At 48.7% G+C, this 20,443-nt stretch overlaps 2 protein-coding genes and 2 long non-coding RNA genes across 5 annotated transcripts in view; 2 read left to right on the top strand and 2 right to left on the bottom strand.

Moving 5' to 3' along the window:
* LOC144330333 (uncharacterized) overlaps window positions 1–1,391 on the top strand; it is a 32,061-nt gene extending 30,670 nt beyond the window's left edge. Inside the window, exon 3 of the long non-coding RNA XR_013396399.1 lies at window positions 158–1,391. This is a non-coding gene — a long non-coding RNA (uncharacterized LOC144330333). The remainder of the gene's footprint in view (window positions 1–157) is intronic.
* Window positions 1–5,861, bottom strand: part of LOC114679585 (uncharacterized) — a 54,809-nt gene extending 48,948 nt beyond the window's left edge. The window contains exon 1 of the mRNA XM_077941290.1: window positions 2,942–5,861. The gene's annotated coding sequence lies outside the window, so the exon portion shown is untranslated. The remainder of the gene's footprint in view (window positions 1–2,941) is intronic.
* A 4,091-nt stretch (window positions 5,862–9,952) lies between these two features.
* On the top strand, window positions 9,953–15,730 carry LOC106999465 (uncharacterized). The gene is made up of 3 exons (XR_013396402.1): window positions 9,953–10,070; window positions 12,163–12,284; window positions 15,595–15,730. It is a non-coding gene; the product is annotated as an uncharacterized LOC106999465 (long non-coding RNA).
* RAD51B (RAD51 paralog B) overlaps window positions 10,584–20,443 on the bottom strand; it is an 851,179-nt gene continuing 841,319 nt past the window's right edge. Inside the window, exon 13 of one of the 2 annotated variants that reach the window (XM_077941270.1) lies at window positions 10,584–12,563. In XM_077941270.1, coding sequence (XP_077797396.1) covers window positions 12,506–12,563 — 58 coding nt within the window. In that variant the 3' untranslated portion in view covers window positions 10,584–12,505. The remainder of the gene's footprint in view (window positions 12,564–20,443) is intronic. The other variant, XM_077941284.1, reaches the window with a different exon arrangement.

Raw genomic sequence — 20,443 nt, 5'->3', positions numbered from 1 at the left:
AGAGTCTGGTGGGGTTCTGTTGTCTAGTAAGCCGAAGACAATACTTCATGAATAATGTGGGTGTGATGTTGGGTAACAGTGATGGTTGATGGACTCAGGGGCTGACTCATTTCTGAAGGCCTTGAATCAGACCAATGTTATTTCCTTTGGTTTTCAGTGGACCTAACCCAGATTGCCCTGAACACCTGCTCCTGTTGCTGAATCAGAGATGTGGGCTCTGGCCGGCGGAGGACCGAGACTTTACTGTGGGGCTCGAGCCCAGTTAAAGAAACACTATCCGGGAGATTCTATCGTGGGACTTGAGGCTGGTGGACAAAGCGGGAAGAGGAAGGCCTGGTCTGAGTGAGGGGCATGGGTTTTGAGTCCACAGAAAAGAGGGGAAGTATGCTTTGGTTGAAACCAAAACAGCTCAGAGGGAAGATACAAAATAGGAGCCCTGAGCAAGTTTAGATTTCTGTTTTCTCTCCCTCTTCTAGCGCTCCTCTCGTAAGCTGGGTAGAGGAGAAGCAAAGCCAGGAAATGAGTCCCTGGGTAAGGCAGGCTTCAGGCAGGCCAGTGCCCAGTGCCTGCACTGCAACCTTAAAAGTGACCTGGATCAAGATCTGACCAGTTGGAGCTCCCACCCTTAGCTGGTGAGCCCAGCGCCTCCTGTGTGGGGCGGTCTGGGCTGTCCAGCTATGGGCTTCACAGACACCCCCAGAAATGCAGCTGGGGAGACCCAGCTCCCAGGGGAGTTCCTTGAAGGCAGGGTGGAGTCTTCCCTCCCTGCTTCCTGCTGTGCATCCTGAGCTTCGGGTGCTCAACAGAGCGTGTGGAGGAAGATGCTGTGAGGATGACTCCGGAGCAGTCACCAGGACACAAGACTCCGGGGAAGACAAGTAGGGGGCCAAGTCCTAGGAGGAGCCTTTCACAAACCGCAGGTCCAAGTGGGAGGTGCCAGGCCCCAAGCAGTTAACACTTTTGTTATTGTTAGGGCTAACCCTGGCTTTAAGCCAAACCACGATATGTAACAATTATCCAGATTATCCAAATTGTATGAAAACACCACGTACAATTATTACTCAAATTTTAGCTGTTCCCAGACAGCTTCTGGGAACACATCTATTGCACGGAGTCAATTGCATTGTGTGAAATGTGTGGCCGGCAGGTTATTGAACTTTTAAGTCCCAAGTAGCATCACAAACATGAAGACTCGGGGGACCATTCGCTCCCCTGCCCTGCTCTTTGTTTTGTCCTCCATTTCCTTCTGTGGCTTTGAAAGTCCCATGCCCAGGACAATCTGCTCTGTGGAGAGCCTGGAAGAAATGGGGAGTCCTGCTACAGATGGTTTGCCGAGGCTTGGCCAGGGAAGTTTACTGCGTTGCAGCAGCCTAAAAACGCAACTGGATGGGCATCTCTGCTTTGGAGCATCAGCACTGGCATCATGAAATGTGGGCACTGAGAGAGACTGAAACTCTAGTCCAACTCTCCCCTGGGAGCTCCTTCTCTAAAATTCCAGAGGCTGCATTGTGGCTGGTGTGGGGCCCGGGGAGCATTGCTGTCACTCTTGCCACCCCTGCTCCCTCCCATCCCCTTGTCTGCAAATATTGCCAGGCCCTGTGTAGTTGTCCCAAAGTTCCTCTGTGTCCCTTGCCTCCCTGCAGGGAGAGAGAAGCTTGCAGGTTCTACTGACCCTCCCAGCTAATCTAAGGGGATAGACGGAATGACAAATATTTCTTCAGCAAGGGCTCCTGTGGAAGAGTCAGTGAGCTCCGTGCTTCCCCAGGTGGAAAGGGTAAACGGAGGCAGAATCTGAGCACATGCAGCAAAGATGCTCATGGTGAGGGTCTGCAGGGGGACAAGTGCTAGAACATAGTCTTTGAGTTGCTCTTGTTCCCAGGCCCTGACTGGCTCCCTCTGTCATTCCCTACCTTCTTCAGTACAGTTCCCTCTTTAAATTTTCTTCGGTTGTCAAATGATCCGTTATTGAAATACTTCTATATGCAGCCCTTAACTAGCTGGCCACTCCACCCGCACCGCTATCAAAGCCATCTGTGATGTCGCGAGGGTGGGTGGCGCCATCAACACTACAGCCCACAGACTGGGCAGTCCTCACAATCTCTTTAATGGTTCCAGAGAGTTCTCTGGCTAAAGATCAGTGCTGCATCTGTTGGGCAATGTTGATGATCTCATCACAAATGATATTTCCACTGTGCTTAATGTTTTTCTGCTTGTTTCTGTCTCTTGGTGGTTCCTCGAGGGCTTTGACGATCACTGCAGAGGCAGAAGATGCCACCTGAATCTGGCCTGTGTGTTCTGCACCGTCAGTTTCACTGGAATCCTCTGGCTCTTCCAGTCAATTATCTTGGTGATGTCCTCATTGGCCTTTTTTGGGGACAGACCCAGGGGGCTGATCTTGGGAGCCAGAGCAGATGTAGTACTGACTAGTGCACCTCAGGTATATGACTTTGATCTCGTTGGGATTGAACTTGGATGGCATGGCAGAGGCAGTGGGTTTCTTGGTCTGCCATTCACAACCTCATTCACATGCCCTTCCAGGCTTATCTCCTAGCTCCTCCCTCCACATTCCTATGTGCCACACACACTGATCTGCCTATCGTCACCACCTACAGTGGGCTTGGGTGCCTCTGAACCTGCTGCTCCCTCTGCCTGGAATATATTTATCTCTGCTAAACTCCTGTCCATCTTTTCAAGCTGAAATCAAATCCCCTGTCTGGAGTATTTCCCAGATCTGCATGGAGAGGGTTAAACCATGTGCGTTGCCAGCCACTTTATGGGAGAGAGGGTTTATCTCATTGCACTGTTACTCTCTAATGCCCCTGACATGAGATAGACACTCAATAATGGTCCTATGAGTGAATGAATGTGTGAGTGAATGAATGAATGAGCTGGTGGCAGGGTGAGAAAAGGAAACAGATGTGTCCATTAAGGGAAAACCTGCCTTGTGATTGGAGCCTCTCAAGGCCTCATTCAGGATGTCTTCTCCGGGGGTTGGCTTTGGGGTGCTGCCTCTCCCGCTTTTGCCCCTTGGTGCTAAGTAAGAAGTTCCTCGATGACGCTGTGCCGTCTGCCTGGCCTCTTCCAAGGATTGCTTCATTGGCTGCCGGCTTCTGGCTTTTCTGGTCAGTTCAAGGAGGGATGTGCACACGTGGTTGGGGCTTAATGCCTGAGAAAGCCTGGGAATCAATCAGATCTGGGCTAAATCAGAGGAAGGAGCTCACGCTCTGCAGGGGGGCTGGAGTCTGCTTAGGGGCAGCTAGACAGATGCTTCATAGAGAGTGAGAAAAGTTTCCAGGGTCCGGGGTCCCCGCGTTCTTTGTGGGGGTATGAGGAGGTCCTTGACGAAGGGGCAATAATAGAGATAATTTATCTGGTTGAGGTTGGATGAGAGGGAGCCTGGGGATGGTGGCAGGGGTCTGGGAGAGAATGGGTGAATGTGTGTGTGCATGTTTTGTGGGGAAGGAATGTGGGAAGGAAGGGTATGGACAAGGCCTGACTGTGAGGGCAGGAGAGAGCTGGGGAGTGAGGGTGACTCAGGGGCCCAGCTCTGCAGCCCCTGAATAGTAAGTGCCTGCAAAGGCTTCGCAGGCAGAATGGAAGAAAAGGCAGAATCCAGAAGCACAGGCACAGGCTGTATTGAAGGGGCAGAGTCCCTGGTGCAGAGAGCACCCTTAGCTTGGACGTGTTAATGCAGGCTCAGGTTAGGGCCTCCACAAGAGGCCCAGGAAGCAGAAACAGAGCTGAGAACTCTCCCAGTGCCGGGCGCAGAGACCAGGAGGAGCAGTGTGGGAGCTTCTCAGCCATGGGTCCATGCATTTCCCCCTCTTCCTCACAATCGCCCTGTGGGGACAGGAGCAGTTTGCGCCCAGGCTGCTGAGGAGTGTGGGCAGCCTGTTTCCCACCTACCCGCCAGCAGTTTATACACTAATAGCCCACAGCACCCCAGGAGGGGGTGAGCGGGGATCCATTTGTTTTTCCAGAGTTTGACCTCTGGGTAAAACTCTTTCCCCAAAATGTGCCGGTTTAAGTGAAAGTGATAAATCAGCCCCTTTGAAATGCAGAAGCAGCTTGGGGAAGCCCCCTTTGATATTCAGCTTGGAACCGGGGCACTTAAAACCTGGGTTAATTCTCCGGCTTTATTGGAGGCAGAGAAAGAGAAGAGGAGGAAACCCAGGGCTGGTCATTAAGTCTGGGGGACTTGAAAAGCCTGGGGCAGGGGCCGGGCTACCGCAAAGGGATCACGAAGGCAAAGCGGCCCTGGGAAAAGCATCCCGGCCCGATGAACTCTAATCCCGGTTCCCACCCAGACAGATGAGACGCGGAGGGTGGTGGAGAGGAGGGGGCGGGCAGGACCGGAGAGAGGCTCTGGACGATGGGGAGGCGGTTGCTATGGAAACGGGGCGGGCACCGGGAAGGAGAAAGCCAAGGGCTAACTTGGTAATTTCCTGAAAGGAGCTGAGAATTCAAGAGAGTGTGTGTCCCATTCACTGGGCGGCTTGTGCTTTCAGAGGTCTGGGGGCTGCGGCCCCTCCATGGGAGCCAGAGCTCTACTGCGGGCCTGTTACCTCCAGAGCCCTGGTCTGGGCCCTTCATTAGAAACATCTGCTCATCATAGTCTCCGCATAACAGAGTGGAGGGGGGAATAAGGCCTTGGGGCCACCACACGTCTTTCAGAGGGTGGGGGCCACTGAGGATGCAAGGTTTTCTCCCCCGTTCCACTCTCAGAAGGGAGGAAGGGCTGGGTGTGGGGACACAGGGGCCCCAGGGTTGCTTTGTGCTAGTAAGGGGACCCCGCATCCTGGATTTTCCAGGGTGGTTCCCACTGTTATTCCCACAAGTGATAAGTCCCAGTCTTGGAGTTATCAGAGAGGGTGTTCCAATTCGGGGTCTGGGACAAGCAACCCCAGTAACTACTCTCCAAGGAGATTCCTCAGAGTTTCCGAATGTGGGTCCTGCCTCCTGACACAGCTGCTGCCAGCCGGCCTGTGAGCTGCGGGCAGGGCTGAGTGGATGAGTGGGTGGACGGTTGAGCTGCTGCCTGTCCATCCCTGCTAGGTCTGTTTTTTGCAGAGGAATGGGGAGGCAGGTAGGGAGTAGAGGATGGGAGTTGAGAAAGTAAAAACTTGATCCTCTAGAGCTTGGTCCTCGCATTTCAGCCAGGCCGGAGGAGAGGGCTCCTGCCAGCCCCTGCTCCCCTCTGACTCGGGGGTGCTAAATTCCGGGGAACATATTTACTACGCTGTTGGGCTGGCCTTTGCCTGTCATGGGTTCTGGCTCGGTGGTTTCAGACACAAACACTCAGGATCAGCTTGGTAGCCAGTGACAGGGGCCCTTCCTGAGCCCCCCAGCACCTCTCCCCACCCCCTCCTCGTGGAATCAGGAGCTCATGTCCCTCTGGAGGAGCTTCACCTCCACTTGTGACTCCCACTCAGACCCCGGCCCACCTGGGGCCAAACAGGGCCTCAGGGGTCCACTCTGGTCTCCTGAAGCCTTTCCAGTGTCAGAACAACTAACCCACAATTGCATTCCTCAGCAGGTCTCAGGCAAGGAGGCAAACTAAATAAGTCACAGAAATCACTTTCCTTTTAGGCTTCTTTAACTTGGGGTAATGGAGAGCAACCCTCTAGAAGGTGGGGGCCGTCACTTCCCACCTTCTTGGGGGATGTGGGGAGGCAGGGACAGAGGACCCTTAGCAGGGCCCAGTGGCCCTCAGAGCTGCTGCCCACTTTGCAGTCATCTCTGATGCCTCCTCCTTTCTCTCCTGCCCTTGGGGTGGCCAGGAGAGCACAGGGGGCTTGTCCTGTGCTTTACTCCCCCCTCACCTTGAACGTCCACGGCGCCGGAGCCACGTCATCAAGCTAAAGCAGCAGGGGCTGCCCAACCCCCTGAGCCCCATTCCTGACTGCAAGGGCGGTGGGCTTTGGAAAGGAGGGTGGGAGTCAGGCTCACAAGGTGCCTGCTTGAAAGCAGAGCCAAGGGGCATTAAGAAAAAGGGGCTGGCCAAGGGGAGATACCATCAACCCAAGGCCCAAGAAGAAGGAAGTGATGGGGGGAAGGAGGAGTTGCAGGATGTGGAGTCCAGAGAGAGGAAGACAGGAGAGAAAAGATGGAGGGCAGTCAGCAGGGAAGTAAGGGAGTGTCAGAACCAACTCCTGGTCAAAGCGAGTGAAGGTCAAACTTAGGTTGTCTGAGGTGCTGCTGGGAAAAAATCTGTGGTGGTGGTGGTGGGGTGTGTGTGCGTGCACATGCATGCGTAGGAGCCTGTGTCCAGATACACACACACACACACACACACACACATATATATACACTCAGGGGGAGCTACAGGGTAGGCCTGTGCCAGAAACTGCTGCATTCTTCTTAACCCTAAAGCCAGCGTTCTCTTTGCAAAATGCTTTCTCATTACAAGTAGGCACATTTTCCTCTACGGCACTCGGCTCACTCGGCTGGTTTCTATGTGCTCGCTGCAGTCAAGGCTCTTTTTTCCTCCTCCCTCAAGCAGCTATACATACACAAAACACCTGCATTTTATTAATGCTGCCTGGAGCTGGGGCGGGATGGAGCCCCCTCTGCTCTCACCGCACCCCCTCCTCCTCAGCCATGCTCAGTGAAGCAAAACGCAGGGGTTAACCCTGTGTAGCTGGGTTGTGTGCCAGAGATGTAGTCCCCATGAGGGGTAAAGTGCAGAAGAGGTACAGGGGTCCTGGCCCCGGGACAGTTGGACAGACATTGTGGGAGCTCCCGCCCCCCACCACACTGCCCCGGCACCACGCATGCCTGGCCCCAAGCTTTTGGCCTAATTCTTGTTTGGCCCCAGACTTTTCTGTTGAGGAGCTGAGGATACCATTCTGTCTTGAAAGGAATCTTTGCAAAGCTCTAAGAGAATCTCCGAAAGGATGGCCCTGTAAACATCTCATCTGTCTGCCTTTAGGAGCCATTGGGACTAAACAATTCCAGAAAAAGGGCTGCTTTTCCTTAAAAAATATTTTAAATTACAAAAAGCACAAAGAATATAAAAGTTGCCTGTAATTTCTTCACCCTGGCAGCTTTGTTAACTTTGTTTTTAAACGAACACATACACGTTAGAAAGCATAACATGAAAATTTAATTTCTCTGCCCTCAAGTTACAGTCGCTCCTCTCAAAGGTAATGACTATTAAGAGTTTCTTGTGTGTTCTTTCCTTCCAGGGAAATAACTTGGGCATATAATGACATCTTCTTTTTTAAATTAAAAATAAGTCTGTAATTCTTGTCATATCAGCACATGGAGATCTCCTCTATTCTTTTTTTTTTTTTTTTTTTCCTTGAGACAGAGTCTCACTCTTGTCACCTAGGCTGGAGGACAATGGTGCTATCTCTGCTCACAGCAACCTCTGTCACCAGGGTTCAAGCGATTCTCCTGCCTCAGCCTCCCCAGTAGCTGGGACTACAGGCACTCGCCCCATAACCGGCTAATTTTTTGTATTTTTAGTAGAGATGGGGTTTCATCATGTTGGCCAGGCTGGTCTCAAACTCCTGACCTCAGATGATTCACCCCCCTCGGCCTCCCAAAGTGCTGGGATTACAGGCATGAGCCACCGCGCCTGGCCCTCCTTCATTCTTTTTAATGGTTGTGTGGGAATTCACAGTATGGCTGTACAATAGTTTATTTCACCAGTGTCCTAGTGAGGGGCCACAGGCCACTCCCAGTGACTAAGTCTCGCAGACATTGCTGCTATGAGGATCCTTAGACATATGCCTGGAGCGTATGTGTGTGAGGATAGCAGCAGAATTCCTGCCAGTGCAATTGCCGAGTCAAAGGATATGTGCGTGCAATGTTTGGTCTCCTCTTTTTTGAAAAGGGATGTTTCTTTTCCTGCCCTTCTCTATTTTTTTTCCTACCAGGTAAACTCCTACTTACCCATCAGAATCCAGCTCCAATTTCATCTCTGCGAAGCCTTCTCTGGTGCTCTGGGAAACAACCAGCTCCTTCTTCCATGCTTCCTTGGTCCCACTTACCAAGTCTTACTGTACCCCAATTTTTTTTAGGTGTTTCTTCTCCATATGGGTTCATGATTTGAGGACAGAGACATGTCTTCTTCTGAGGGCACAATGCTTTTGTCTTAAAGTTTTCTTTGTGCAATTCCACTTCTGGATACAGAATTGAAAGGAGGGACAGATATTTGTACCCCCAAGTTCACGGCAGCATTATTCACAATAGCCAAAAGGTGAAAACAACCAAAGTGTCCATCACAGATGAATGGATGAACAAAACGTGCTACATGCACACACACACACACACGCACACACACGTAGACATACATGCACCTGCACACGCACACACACACACATGCACCTGCACACACACGCGCGCCTGCACACACGCACACATGCACCTGCACATGCGCACACACGCACACACACATGCACCTGCACATGTGCACACACACACATGCAGCTGCACACGTACACACACACATGCACCTGTTCACACAATGGAATAGTATTCAGCCTTCAAGAGGAATGAAATTTTGATACATGCTACAACATGGATGAAGCTTGAGGACATTATGCTAAGTGAAACAAGCCTGTCACACAAGAACCCTGTGTGACTCCACTTACACAAGGTACTTACAGGAGTCAAAATCATAAAGATGAAAAGTAGAATGGTAGTTGCCAGGGGCTGGGAGGAGGGGATAGAGGAGTTAGTGTTTAATGCGCACAGAGTTTCAGTTTGGGAAGATGAAAAAGTTCTGGAGAGAGATGATGGCAAAGCTTATACAACGATGTGAATGTACTTAATGCCACTGAACTGTACACTTAAACATGGTTAAAATGGTAGCTTTTACGTGAGGTATATTTTACCAGAATAAAACATTTTCTTCGTGTGAAAATATACCCTCTAATAGACTCAGAGTTGCTGACAGGCCCTCTCCGTGGGTTGATGTAACCGTCTCCTCACCTCAAGATGAGGTTGACCCATCCAAGATTGGAGGGAACTTATCCTATTTTCGGATTATTTCCAGGGAAGGGAGCCCATGACATTATTAGGCAATCTTTTCCAGTGTCTCAAAACCCCAGACATTCTGGGTACCAGACCTTTCCTGCTGCACCTGAAGTTGATTTTCCTTGGTCAGTAAGTGCTTTGTCAGGCCACAAACTTTTCATATGCTCAAAGGCTCTAGTTACACCATCCCTAGAGTAGATCTGATGGTGCCAAGTAACAGGCCAGCAAGTGGACTTCAGAGACCCAACAAGGCTCCCTGTCTCACAGGCTCCTCATCAGCATCATGGATAAACAGTGCTAGGCTTGGATTCCTAAGCAGTCCTGGGACACAGGCCCCCCCAGGCCCTGGCAGGTGAAGAGCCTACCATTTCTCACTTCATTTAGGATGTATAATGGTTTGTTGGATGCTAGAACTTTACCCTTTCAGATCTGTGTCTTTACTCTTCAGCTGGAGGCCTCTTGTTGATAGGGCAGTATTTCCCAAAGACATGGGAGCTGAGCTAGAGAGTCATTTCAACAGCCCTTACACTCTCCTCTGACCAGAGACCACATGACATATTAATCAGCTGCTTGAAAGGTATGCCTGGCAGGCATGTTTCCTGCAGCCTGGAAGATGCTGACCTCGTCAGCTTTGAAACATCAAAGGGCTAACAAGAGAACAACAGGCTGAGAAAGACCTCATCACCTGGGTGCTTGTTGACCGCAGCCTTGTAAGGCCCAACACAGCTGAGATGTGTTGTCTGGAGCTCGGAGGAAGTGAAGCTTTTTCTGCTATGAAGACCCGCCTTCAGCCCCCTTTTGGGCACAGGAAGGGGAGGGGGTGAGCCTAAATTGTGGCCCCATGCTTAGTGACTCAGATGTTACTGCTACCGCAAAGGGAAATTCATGTGGGGGTGGACACCTCCAGAGACCTCACTCACCTGTGATTTGGGGGATAATAGCATTACTCATGTGTTCACGTGCCAGGCCTATCACCCCGGAACATTAGTCAAAGGGCTGTGTTGACAGTGATTTCAACTCTTGAATTATATGAAGGACTTGGCCGCAAGAAGGCGTTGAACCCTGAGGAGGACAACAGGCCTCAGGTACTTCATGTGATTAAAGCTGAGACAAGGGGAGTCCCACGGGTCAATCCTGTAACTGGGGTCTGATATACGCTAGTGATAGGCATTAGCATAGTCTGCACATTATATGATGGTCTTGGTCCTTTTCATTTCCTGATAAGCTGGAATGTCTGACAGAGTAAATTCCAGATGCCCTTGTGGAATTCTCATTATGATCATGTTGCTAAGGAACTGTCTTCTACCTGTAAGCAATTTGGAAATACTATTAATAGTATTAACATAGGGTTTTTGCAGTGTGTGGGTTTATTTCTTATTATATTTATAATCACCCCCACCACTACCTTCCCACCCCTAGCCCACCATCCGAGGAGCTGGCATCAGGAAACTCAAGAAAGAAGGAAGGAAGGAAGGAAGGAAGGAAGGAAAGAAGGAAGGAAGGAAGGAAGGAAGGAAGGAAGGAAGGAAGGAAAGAGGGAAGGAAGAAAGGAGTGCAGAAGGAAGGGAAAGGTTGTCCAGGCTTCACAGGAAGAACTGCATTTGTATTATTCTGTATTGAATTCTCAGGACCTCCACATTGCAGGCATCTAGAGGTTCTAATTAATAGTTGATAAATCTTGAAGGGAGGAAAAAATAGTCACAGAAAGTTCACTGGAGTGACCTGAAATTCCACAGCAATTTAGCCAGGAAGCTGGGAGGAGAATATGCCCTTCCAACTTGCAGGCCAGCTCTCTGCAGGAAGCCAGTCAGCTCTCCCAGGGGAAGCAGTGGCCAGGGCCAACATGGGTCTTGAAGCTCAGGACTGGCTTTAGGACTGTGGCTCAGACAAGATGGGCGGCTCAAAGGTATTGAAGGGCTAGGTAAGGCCCTGAAAATCGGGCCTTTCTGCAGCAATCATCAGGGAGACTCATGGTCCTGGGCTACGGAAGGAGTCTTCTTGGCCCAGAATGGCCAAACAGCCAAACATTAGAGCACCTCCAGGGATGCGTCCCTGGAAAGGGTCTTCCCCCAGCTGGCTCCTGCGGAGTGCAGGCAGGTCTGCGGGTCTCTCCTCTAGGAGGGATCCAGGGAGCTTGAGAGGAAAAGCGACAGTGTGCCCGCCTTCTTCCTTCTCTGTAGGGCTCTGCTCTCTTTCTTCTTTTTTGAGACAGGATCTTTTGCTTTATTGTCCAGGCTGGAGTGCAGTGGCGTGATCACGGCTCACTGCAGCCTCAGCCTCCTGGGCTCAAGCAATCCTCCCACCTCAGCTTCCTGAGTAGCTGAGACCATGCCTGGCTAATTTTTAAGTTTTTTGTAGAGACGAGGCCTCATCATATTGCCCAGGCTGGTCTTGAACTCCTGGGCTCAAGCAATTCTCCCACCTCAGCCTCCCAAAGCACTGAGATTATAGGCGTGAGCCACTGAGCCTGGCCTGCTCTCTTTCTTAAGGCGAAGGCTTCTGTTATTTTTTGGTCAACTGAGTGCAGAAAGCCTGTTCCCCAGGACAACCCTTGAGTGGGTCAGAATGTCAGCAGGAGGGAAATGATGGCTTTCCAAGAGTGTTCTGTGCTTGGACATACCATCTCTTGTGTCCTGGTCCTGAGAGCCATGAGACGAAGAACATGGGACAGAGGCAGTGACTGAACTGGGCTTGAGTACACCTTTGTTTGCTGGGCCTGGTTTCCTACCAAGAGCCTGTCAGCCGGGTTTTGGAAAGCCAATCTAGGAGAACGCAGGAGGTTGCAGGCAGCTCTGACCAGCCTGTCTCTCCCCACCCCTTGTTTCAGACCTCTCCAGAGTCTGATGTCCTTCTGCACAAGTCCTTGTTGTCCATTCTGTGGCCCAAACACCCACAGGGCATGGTGGAGGCCCGAGACAGCGCTGGTTTTGCTGGGGCCATCAGAAAAGCTTACGAAGCAGGCTCGGCCATTGGCTGGAGGTCACTGGCCCCTGCTGGGCTCATGCAATACTCATGGAACTGGTGTGGGCTCCTGTGGGCTCCCTGTGAGCAATGCCTCACCTATTTGCAGCTTGTCAAAGGACTTGTTCAATATCCTGCGTCCCTTTCTGTTCATTTTTTCTCTCCCCCCGTGCTGTCCTCCTTCCACTCTCCCCGACCACCCCTTCTCTTTTTAAGCTCTTGGCACCAAGTAGCTATGAAGACTCTGAGACCTGGACCATCCCAAGGCTGTAGCTTTCTTTCCTCAAGTCTGGCAGGCTCTGTCGCTGTGAAGAGTCTGAAGGCTTTTTCTTTTCCAGGTAAGCTGGGGAGAGGATTTGAAGAGCACTGTGAAGTTATGACGGTTTCTTCTTTATTTTCTTTTCCCTCTCTGGGCCTAAGACACCAGATTTTTTTTTTTTTTTTTTTAACAGTACATTTTGGCAGGCCCCGTTTTTTTTTCTGACAGAAAAAAATAACAGGCATATTTTGGGCGATTACTCAACTGGGGTCCTTTGTGACAGGATATGCTGCTGCGTGACTAATGGAGCTGGCTTTCTCCTGGCTTCCTTCCCCTTTCAGAGCTCTTGTTTACTGCCCTATACAAAAAAAAAAAAAAAAAAAATCCATAAGCTACAGATTTTTATTAAAAAAAATAAAGCCTTGTGAGATACTCAAAGGCAATAAATCCTTCAGAGATTCCATTTCCAGGGCTGCAAACTCCCCGCCCTCTCCCCACTTTTTCTTTTCAGTGCTCAAGATTCACGACATGCGAATCTTCTTCCACCCCCACGTCCCCGCTTTCTTCTGAACATATGTCCAGCAGATCGTGGGGGCCAGGGAGGGCGGGGGAAGGGGAGCAGGATGGGAACCATATTTACGGTGCTTAACTCAGCAATTGCTAAAGGAAGAAATAATGACTTCCAGGGGGCTCTGGGCCTTTTTTCCAAGGCCTTTGTGTTTTCATAATCTATGACAATTTTGTGGTGTAAGCAAAAGTTATTACAAAACATGGAACCAGCCTAATGAGGAAGGTTATGTTCTAAACCAGGAGGGACTATCTCTTTGTAGAGGAAATTCAAATTTGGCTGGCTTTGGAATTCAGAATCCCTGGGCTTTCCAGAGAACTTTTGGGAGAGACTCTCTGGAGCTTGGTGTGTCTGACAACTGGAACTGGACTTTCAGTTTTTCTAGAGATCAGATGGTTTGTTATTTCAAAAGGTATATGGCCCATGGATGGGAAAAGTTGACTAGCTAGTTAGGTTTACCGGAGACCGATTGGTGTAGATAGGGCACAAGACTTGTGGCCAGGCAATGGGTTTGAGTCTCAGTTGTAATCTGGAGCAAGTCATTTAATATCTGTAGGTTTCAGTTGCTCTGGTGTTAAAATTGGGATTGTGTCCCCTTCCCTCTAGGCTGCTGACAAAAAAAAGTGAGATGACATAAGCTTAAGGCACGGTGGGAATTCTTTTTTTCAATGTCAATAGTTTGTGGGGTACGAGTGGTTTTTGGTTACATGGAGAAGTTCTTCAGTGGTGATTTCTGGGATTTTGGTGCTCCCGTCACCCAAGCAGTGTACATGGTGCCCAAGATGTAGTCTTTTATCCCTCACCCCCCTCCCAATCTGCTCCACTTCCCAGTCCCCAAAGTCCACTGTATCATTCATATGCATGGCATGTATGCATTCTTGACAATTAGAGAAGTATGCAGTGATCCCTTCTAATGCTTCTTCATGCAAAGTGCTGGCTCACACTTTCTACAGAGGAGAGAGGCTGAGAACTACAAAGCCTACTGATGAACAGGAGGGAGGTTATTTATACAGTGGCCCAGGGCACCATATTACATGGGTGTTTGGGAGGCTGGTTTTGCTTCCAAGTTTGCCCACTCCCTGGTCATCTTCCAGGCAGGTCTTAGAATCATAACTTTGATCACATTCCTTCCCTACCCAGGAAACTCTCTTGTCAAAGCCAGACAAAAGGCACCTGCCTGCTCCATCTTGCCTGCCTTTTCTTCTGTAACTAAATCATCTTATGCCCTAACTCTCCATCTTAGCAAAGTGAACACTGGATGCAGTTTAGCCACTTGCCCGACGTTTTCATGGTACGTTGCTTGGAGGCCCTCACTCCTCCTTCACCTTCCTATTCCTCTTCCTCCTCCTCCCTATTCCTCTTCCTCCTCCTCTCTGTTACATCTTGTTCATTTGTCATTTCTTATAAGATCCTACTTCAGCTTCACCCCTCTCTGACTCTCCACTGAGTAGGAACACCTCAAGTAGACACTCCAAACCCTCTGATAAACCCTAGCAACTATCTTTTTTCAGTCTCCACAATTCAAAAATCAAATAATGCCCTAAGTAAAGGCAGTTGACTTGACTTCTCCAGAAGGTAAAGTGAGACCCACCCAGGGAACAAACTGGACAGAGATTACACAGTAAATCCATGACAGACAGAAATAAAAACCCTGCATCCTGATTCTAGTTTGCCTGGAGTTTAAAAAGAGGTTCTTTAGCTTGAATATCCCAGAATAGCCTCTCCCAGGCTGACCCGCTGTGAAGTGATGTGTTGCAAGGGTTGTTTTTTTGCCTTGGCTTAACTCTTAAAAAAACACCCCAAACTCCCAAAATCAGCCTAAAAAAAAGCCATTTCTCACAATGTCATCCAGTTGCCAAGTTTAAACTTAGTATATTACATTATGAACGCCTCCAGGCCTCACTCTCAGCTTACTGCGACGCTCAGGTATCTGAACTGAGTTCAGAAATCACAGTTTATTGAAGGAAACAGATCATTAAGTCACTCCACTGGACTGAAGCTGTTGACGTTGTTTATTTGGAGAAGCTGAGCACTGACTAATGTTCTCTTGATTTACGTGGATCAGGACTAACTGGAGCTATTTAACAAAGGGTGTGGCCATCAGATAGCATGGGACGCATCTGGACTAACGGGAAGAGGAACGGGACAGTGGTGTGCTGAAGCTTGCATTGGCTTGTGAAAGCTGATTGGTAAATTTTCAGGAATTTTGCAAGCTGGTTTTTAAATGCAGCCATTGTTAAAAATTAAATGATACAAATATATAATTAATTATATTTTTAAAAGATAATAAATACTTCCAACAGATCAGATCCTAATTTTTTTAAACTACACTTTACTGTCATCTATGTGCTTGAGTTATGTCTATTACACATATGGCGGGAAGACTATAGCGTGGTATACTTTCTTGTTCATTTGTCATTTCTTATAAGATCCTACTTCAACTTCACCCCTCTCTGACTCTCCACTCTCTTCCCAGTTCCACAGTTAGTAACATCACATTGGTAGCTTGAAATTGGCCGTAGTGACAATATTTACACCACAGAAATTGGCACACTCTATACTCAGGGCTTGATTTATTGTTGTGTTGATTATCTCGACTTAAGGCAGTGATAGAGAAAATGTTAATACGGTACGATTAGATGTAAAAGTGTGCCGTGTCTGTAGCAGTGACGTTGTGAATCATAATATATTGAGGTAATATTTTTCTAGTTTTTGAAAACTACTACCTGATTCAGCAAAAAAGTGGCTCATATGGAAAAAAAGCAGCGAAGTTCTGAAATGCGTCTTCATTGTTTCACTTTTATCTTACTTATTATTGTAGATATAATTATTAACCAACATTCACATCAGATTCGCAATTGGAAAGCCAGCTGTTAAACACTTACCAGCTCACTACTGGAAAGAAGTATATATGGACTACTCCCTTGGGATTCCAGAAGAAAGAACGTTATAGAACACCTACAACTTGGCAATCAGGGGCCTGAGGTACAGCTGAAGTACAGCTGTGGAACAGGAGATGCTAATTCCTGGGAAGAGAGCAACACAGATTTTACAGTCAGCAGCCAGAGGCTACCCTCAGAACAGGAATGTGAAAAATAAACCAGATATGCTAAACTGAAATCTACCACTGGACACCAACAAGGTTAAATGGTAGAAAAGCCATAATCACTTCTAAATTCAAGGGTAGGATTAATACTATATTTTCACAGTACCTGAAAGTTCTGTGGCCTTTCCTAGACACCAGTTCATGTGATTAACAGAACAGAACTGAGGTTGAGGGGAAAGTTAGGTATCAGCATTGGGCCCATTTTACAGATGGGAAACTGAGGCAGTGGAAGGTAAAATAGTTTGCCCAAGGTTACTTTTTCTGCATAAATGGCTACCCTGGGACTAGATGGGGACAGAACTACCACAGACTTGGGGGTCAGACATACTTTGGTTAAAAACTCAACCTTGACATTTATGTAACATTGGTAACGTTACTTTACCTTTTTAAGCCTTGGGTTTTTTGTTTGTTTGTTTAAACTTACAAAATGGGGATGATAAAGCCTAGATTCCAAGTTTGCAGTGAGGGTTAGTTTAAGATGATGATAGATGCAAAGGACCTGATGATTGGGAAGTCTTTGCACCTCCTATCGTGTACTTATATTACTTACATTTGATTTTGAAATACAATATAAAACTCTTTTGGCTAACGTATTTACTTTTCTAATTATATTTGTTGGGTTTAGGTAAATTACTCTGCATGGCCTTAGGCCAAACCAGTTTGAGGGGGTGGGGGCAGGGGCAGGGAGGAGGGAGAAGGGAAGATGTGAGTCAGAAGAGGAAATCTGGTTATGATCCTGTGAAAGTGGAGGTGGACCTGGAGCATTTGGGCAGGGGAAATAATTAAAATTTTGTAAAGGGCTCCTTCACTCACTGATAATTGGAGATAATCTTTATACACTATCGTGTTCAACAAGGCCATTTCATGCAACAGAAGCTGGAGCTCCAGATGGACTGCCTCTGCCTAGACTTAGGGCTCCACATCACCACCAGCAGAAATGAGAAGGCTTGGAGACCTCTGTGCCCCCACACCCTCACAGCCTCACCAGCACTCTCTGCCTTGGGACAAAACCCAACCCCACGAAAAGCTGAAGCCTCAGGTCATCCCTCAGCTGCCAGGGCAGGGAGGCAGCCACTCCCCTACTTCCCAGAGTGCTCACTCCTCCTTCTGGATGGGCCTTTCTTCTTAGAGCTTGTCAGCACTAGGCAAACTATTAATTCACTAGACTGTAATCTCTGTGAGGGCAGGGGGTTTTATTTCATGTGGGACACAGAACAGTGCTAGAGACACAGAAGGCTCTCAATAAATAGTGGCTCAAAGACGAGTGTAAATGAGTCATCTTCATCTTTTGTTTTCTCTTTCAAATAACAATCCATTCTTTGATCAAGCTCAACAGGTTCAGATTTGGCTCAGGGCTCACAAGGGTAAATCGAGGAGGTAAGGGTGTTGTTGAAGGTTTGAGGGGTGCTCACTGCAAAAACAGGCATCTCTGAGGATGGGCCATGGACCAGCCGACATGGACTGAATGAGGCAATGGAGCTCAGTGGTTAAGAATGTGGTGGTTCAAATCCAGGCCCCACCATTTATTAGCTATGTAACCTTGGGCAAGTTATTTTTATCTCTCTCAGTCTCATTTTCCTTATCTGTAAAATGTGGATAAAAATATCCACCTCTTAAAGTTGTAGTGCAGGTTAACGAGATAAAGCATGGCGAGTGCTTAGCACAGAGCCTGGCGTGGGAAAAGCAGCCAATATTCATGGCACTGTGGAGGTGGAGGTGGAGGTGGAGGTGGAGCATTTGGGCAGGGGGACGAATACAGCCGGAAGAGCTGGGAAAAAGGCCAGTCTGCAGATGTCCTCTATGTACTCAGATGGCATCTTATCAGCCTGCAATGGGGCCCTGCAAAGAGGCCTACCCAAGGTACTACCCTACAGCAGTAACACCTACCCAAGAGGACCTGGCTGTGGCATGGGGACTGACACCATCATGGCCCTAGCTAGATCCAGAAGCCACTGGAATGATGTCAGTGCCTTACTCTACGGATGGTGTCTTCCCTTGGGCAAAATAACCACAAACACACCTCAACACGTAAGACAGTATATACAGGGCAGGACACCCATGCTGAAGCCATGCCCAAGAATAAAGGACACAAGGATTCACAAGATACCCTGAGTTGAGAACTACAAGGTTTAGAACCAAGGAGGAGCAAAAGGGCAAAAGGGTGAGGTGGTGTAATTTTTCTTCCAGGGAGATAGTTGTGGTTTCATTACAGGAGATGAGTTTTCAGGGGGCATGGAAAGGAGAAGGGCTTGGAAGAGAAGAGACACTACATACTGGAGGGAGCATGTATGAAAATGTTATGCCCACTGTGAAGAGGCTGGGGCCGGAGCAGCAGTGCAATTGCAGGGTGCACAAGGATTCTCTCCCACCTCCAAGCAGAGCCCAAATGCATCCATCACTGGGCAAATGAATACTCTGCCCTGGATACTGATGGGGTCCTCTGAACTTGTTCCCCAGGGTGAGCCTGATTTAGGCTCAAGAAGTCCCCATTCTGCTTGATATTGTAAATGGCATAGGCACCCAAACAGCATGGTATATGGGAAGACAGACCTGGAATAAGGGCTAGAAGGCTTGATTTGAGGTTCCAGAAATCATTTTCCAGCTTTAATTTTGAGCTTCAGTTTCCTCATCTGTGACAGGGAGGAGCATAGCGGGCTCCCCTCACAGGCCCCTCGTGATGAACCTCTGGGGTCTTTGCCTGTGGGAGCTCCACGCTTTGTGCTTCCAAGGACCAGTCACTTCAGCAGGCCCCTCAGAGCACAGCTTCTCTGGTTAATCCTGACCTCACGCTGGCCCTGCCTGCAAGTGGAGACACAGACCCTGGCTGCTGGGCGGGGACGCCCGTCATCCAGTCAGTGCAGCTCAGGCACTAAGCGCATGAATGGACGCTTGCAAAACACACTGGGCTCTTTGCTTGAAAGCCACCAGAGCGAGACAAAGGATGCCTTCCCTGGCTGGATTCCTAGCAGGGGGCTCGCCACAACTGCCTCCTCCAGAAAAAAGTCTGTGCAGGTGTAGACATGTACACCTTCCTGAATGTTGGCTCTGCCCCACCTAGTGTGCAGTGCAGATGCAAATTCCACTCTCTCGCAGCTACCTCTTGCAACTGCAGGCATGTCACGTAGCTCTAACTCCCCGGCTTCAGTTTCCAGAGTTACAAAGCAGGAGCCACAGACACTCTAAACTCCCTGCCTTCTAGCAAATCTCCTAAAAGCTATTAAGGATTGTTTCTGATTCTGTGGGACCTCTGTGGATCAGCTTGCATTCCCAAACCAAATGCAGCCACTTGCCTTGGTCTAGCTTGTTTGGTGTCCCCAACTATGGCTTACTATGAGGGTCTACAGCCAGCTTGCTGTGGTGGGGTTCTACCTTCCATGTACCAGCTAAGTGACCCAGGACAAGTCAGTTTAACCTCTCTGTGCCTAGGTTTCCTCATCTCTAAAGTGGGATCATAGTTGCACTTACCTCATAGGCTGTAACATATGCCGTATGAACTCATGCTTTTGAGTCGAGTTAATTATATGAGTTAACACAAGTGTATGAGCTCATACTATACACGTAAAATGCTTAAACCAGTGCCTGCACATAGTAAGAATCATTATAAGTGAAACAATAGTAATAATGATAGTAGGTATTATTATTCATTTTCCACCCCAATTATCATTCTAGTTCCATTTTTCTGACTTTCTCACCACAGTCTTAAGGCCTGGCCCTGTCTGCCCTAGGTTGACTACTACCATGAGCACTCCAAGACTCAGAAGCAGGGGATGGAAGAGAGGCTGAATGAAGCAGGTGGAAACAGAGGGTTGAGAAGAGGATGTGGCTGGGCTGGAGGAGCAGGGAGAAGATAAAGACCATTAGAAATAGGATGAGAGAACAATGCCCGGGCTAACCCTCTTGGAGCTCTGAAGGCCCAAGGCCCAAGGCAAAGGCACAGTGTCTGTGGAATTGTCCCCAACTCTGGAGTCCCCCAGGATCTACCTTAATCTGACGTGTATAATGTGTGTATCACACTGGAATAGAATGAATTAAACTTGAAAGAGAGTTTATTCCTCAAGGCAGGTGGGAACTCCATCGAATGGAATTGAACAGCATTAGAAAGTGAGGGTATTGGCTATATTTCTTCTCCTTTGGCTTCGAATGGAAGGTTGAGAAGAACTCTAGCCTCTTCAACCCCAGGCCTTCTCTTAGCACTCTGCGTTACTGTACTGGGGGCCGTAAAGGAATCAGGCATATCCTAGATGCCTAAGCAAGCTGTGAGAATAAGAGGGCTGTCTCACGCCCATTTGCCTGGACACTGAGTCACTTCCCTCTGTCATTCCTAAACCATCCTGTGGTACCATGTTGGATCTGTGCCACAGAAGTTCAGGAGACTTGGATTCTCCTCAAACTATGTCTCAGAAAAGCAGGGCCCTAACCCAGATTGTTTTAGACCCCTCCCCAGTTCCCTCTGTTTGTTACTGACACACTAGTCCCTGAGATATGATCCCAAGAAAGGGAGGCAGGAAAGGCCATGCTTGTCTGCCTGCTACGTTTGTCCTCTCTCTCCTCTGCTTCTCCTCCT

The sequence above is a fragment of the Macaca mulatta genome, chromosome 7 (assembly GCF_049350105.2).
Source record: "Macaca mulatta isolate MMU2019108-1 chromosome 7, T2T-MMU8v2.0, whole genome shotgun sequence".
In the NCBI taxonomy this organism is placed as follows: Eukaryota; Metazoa; Chordata; class Mammalia; order Primates; family Cercopithecidae; genus Macaca; species Macaca mulatta.
This window is presented reverse-complemented; position numbering and strand designations above follow the sequence as displayed.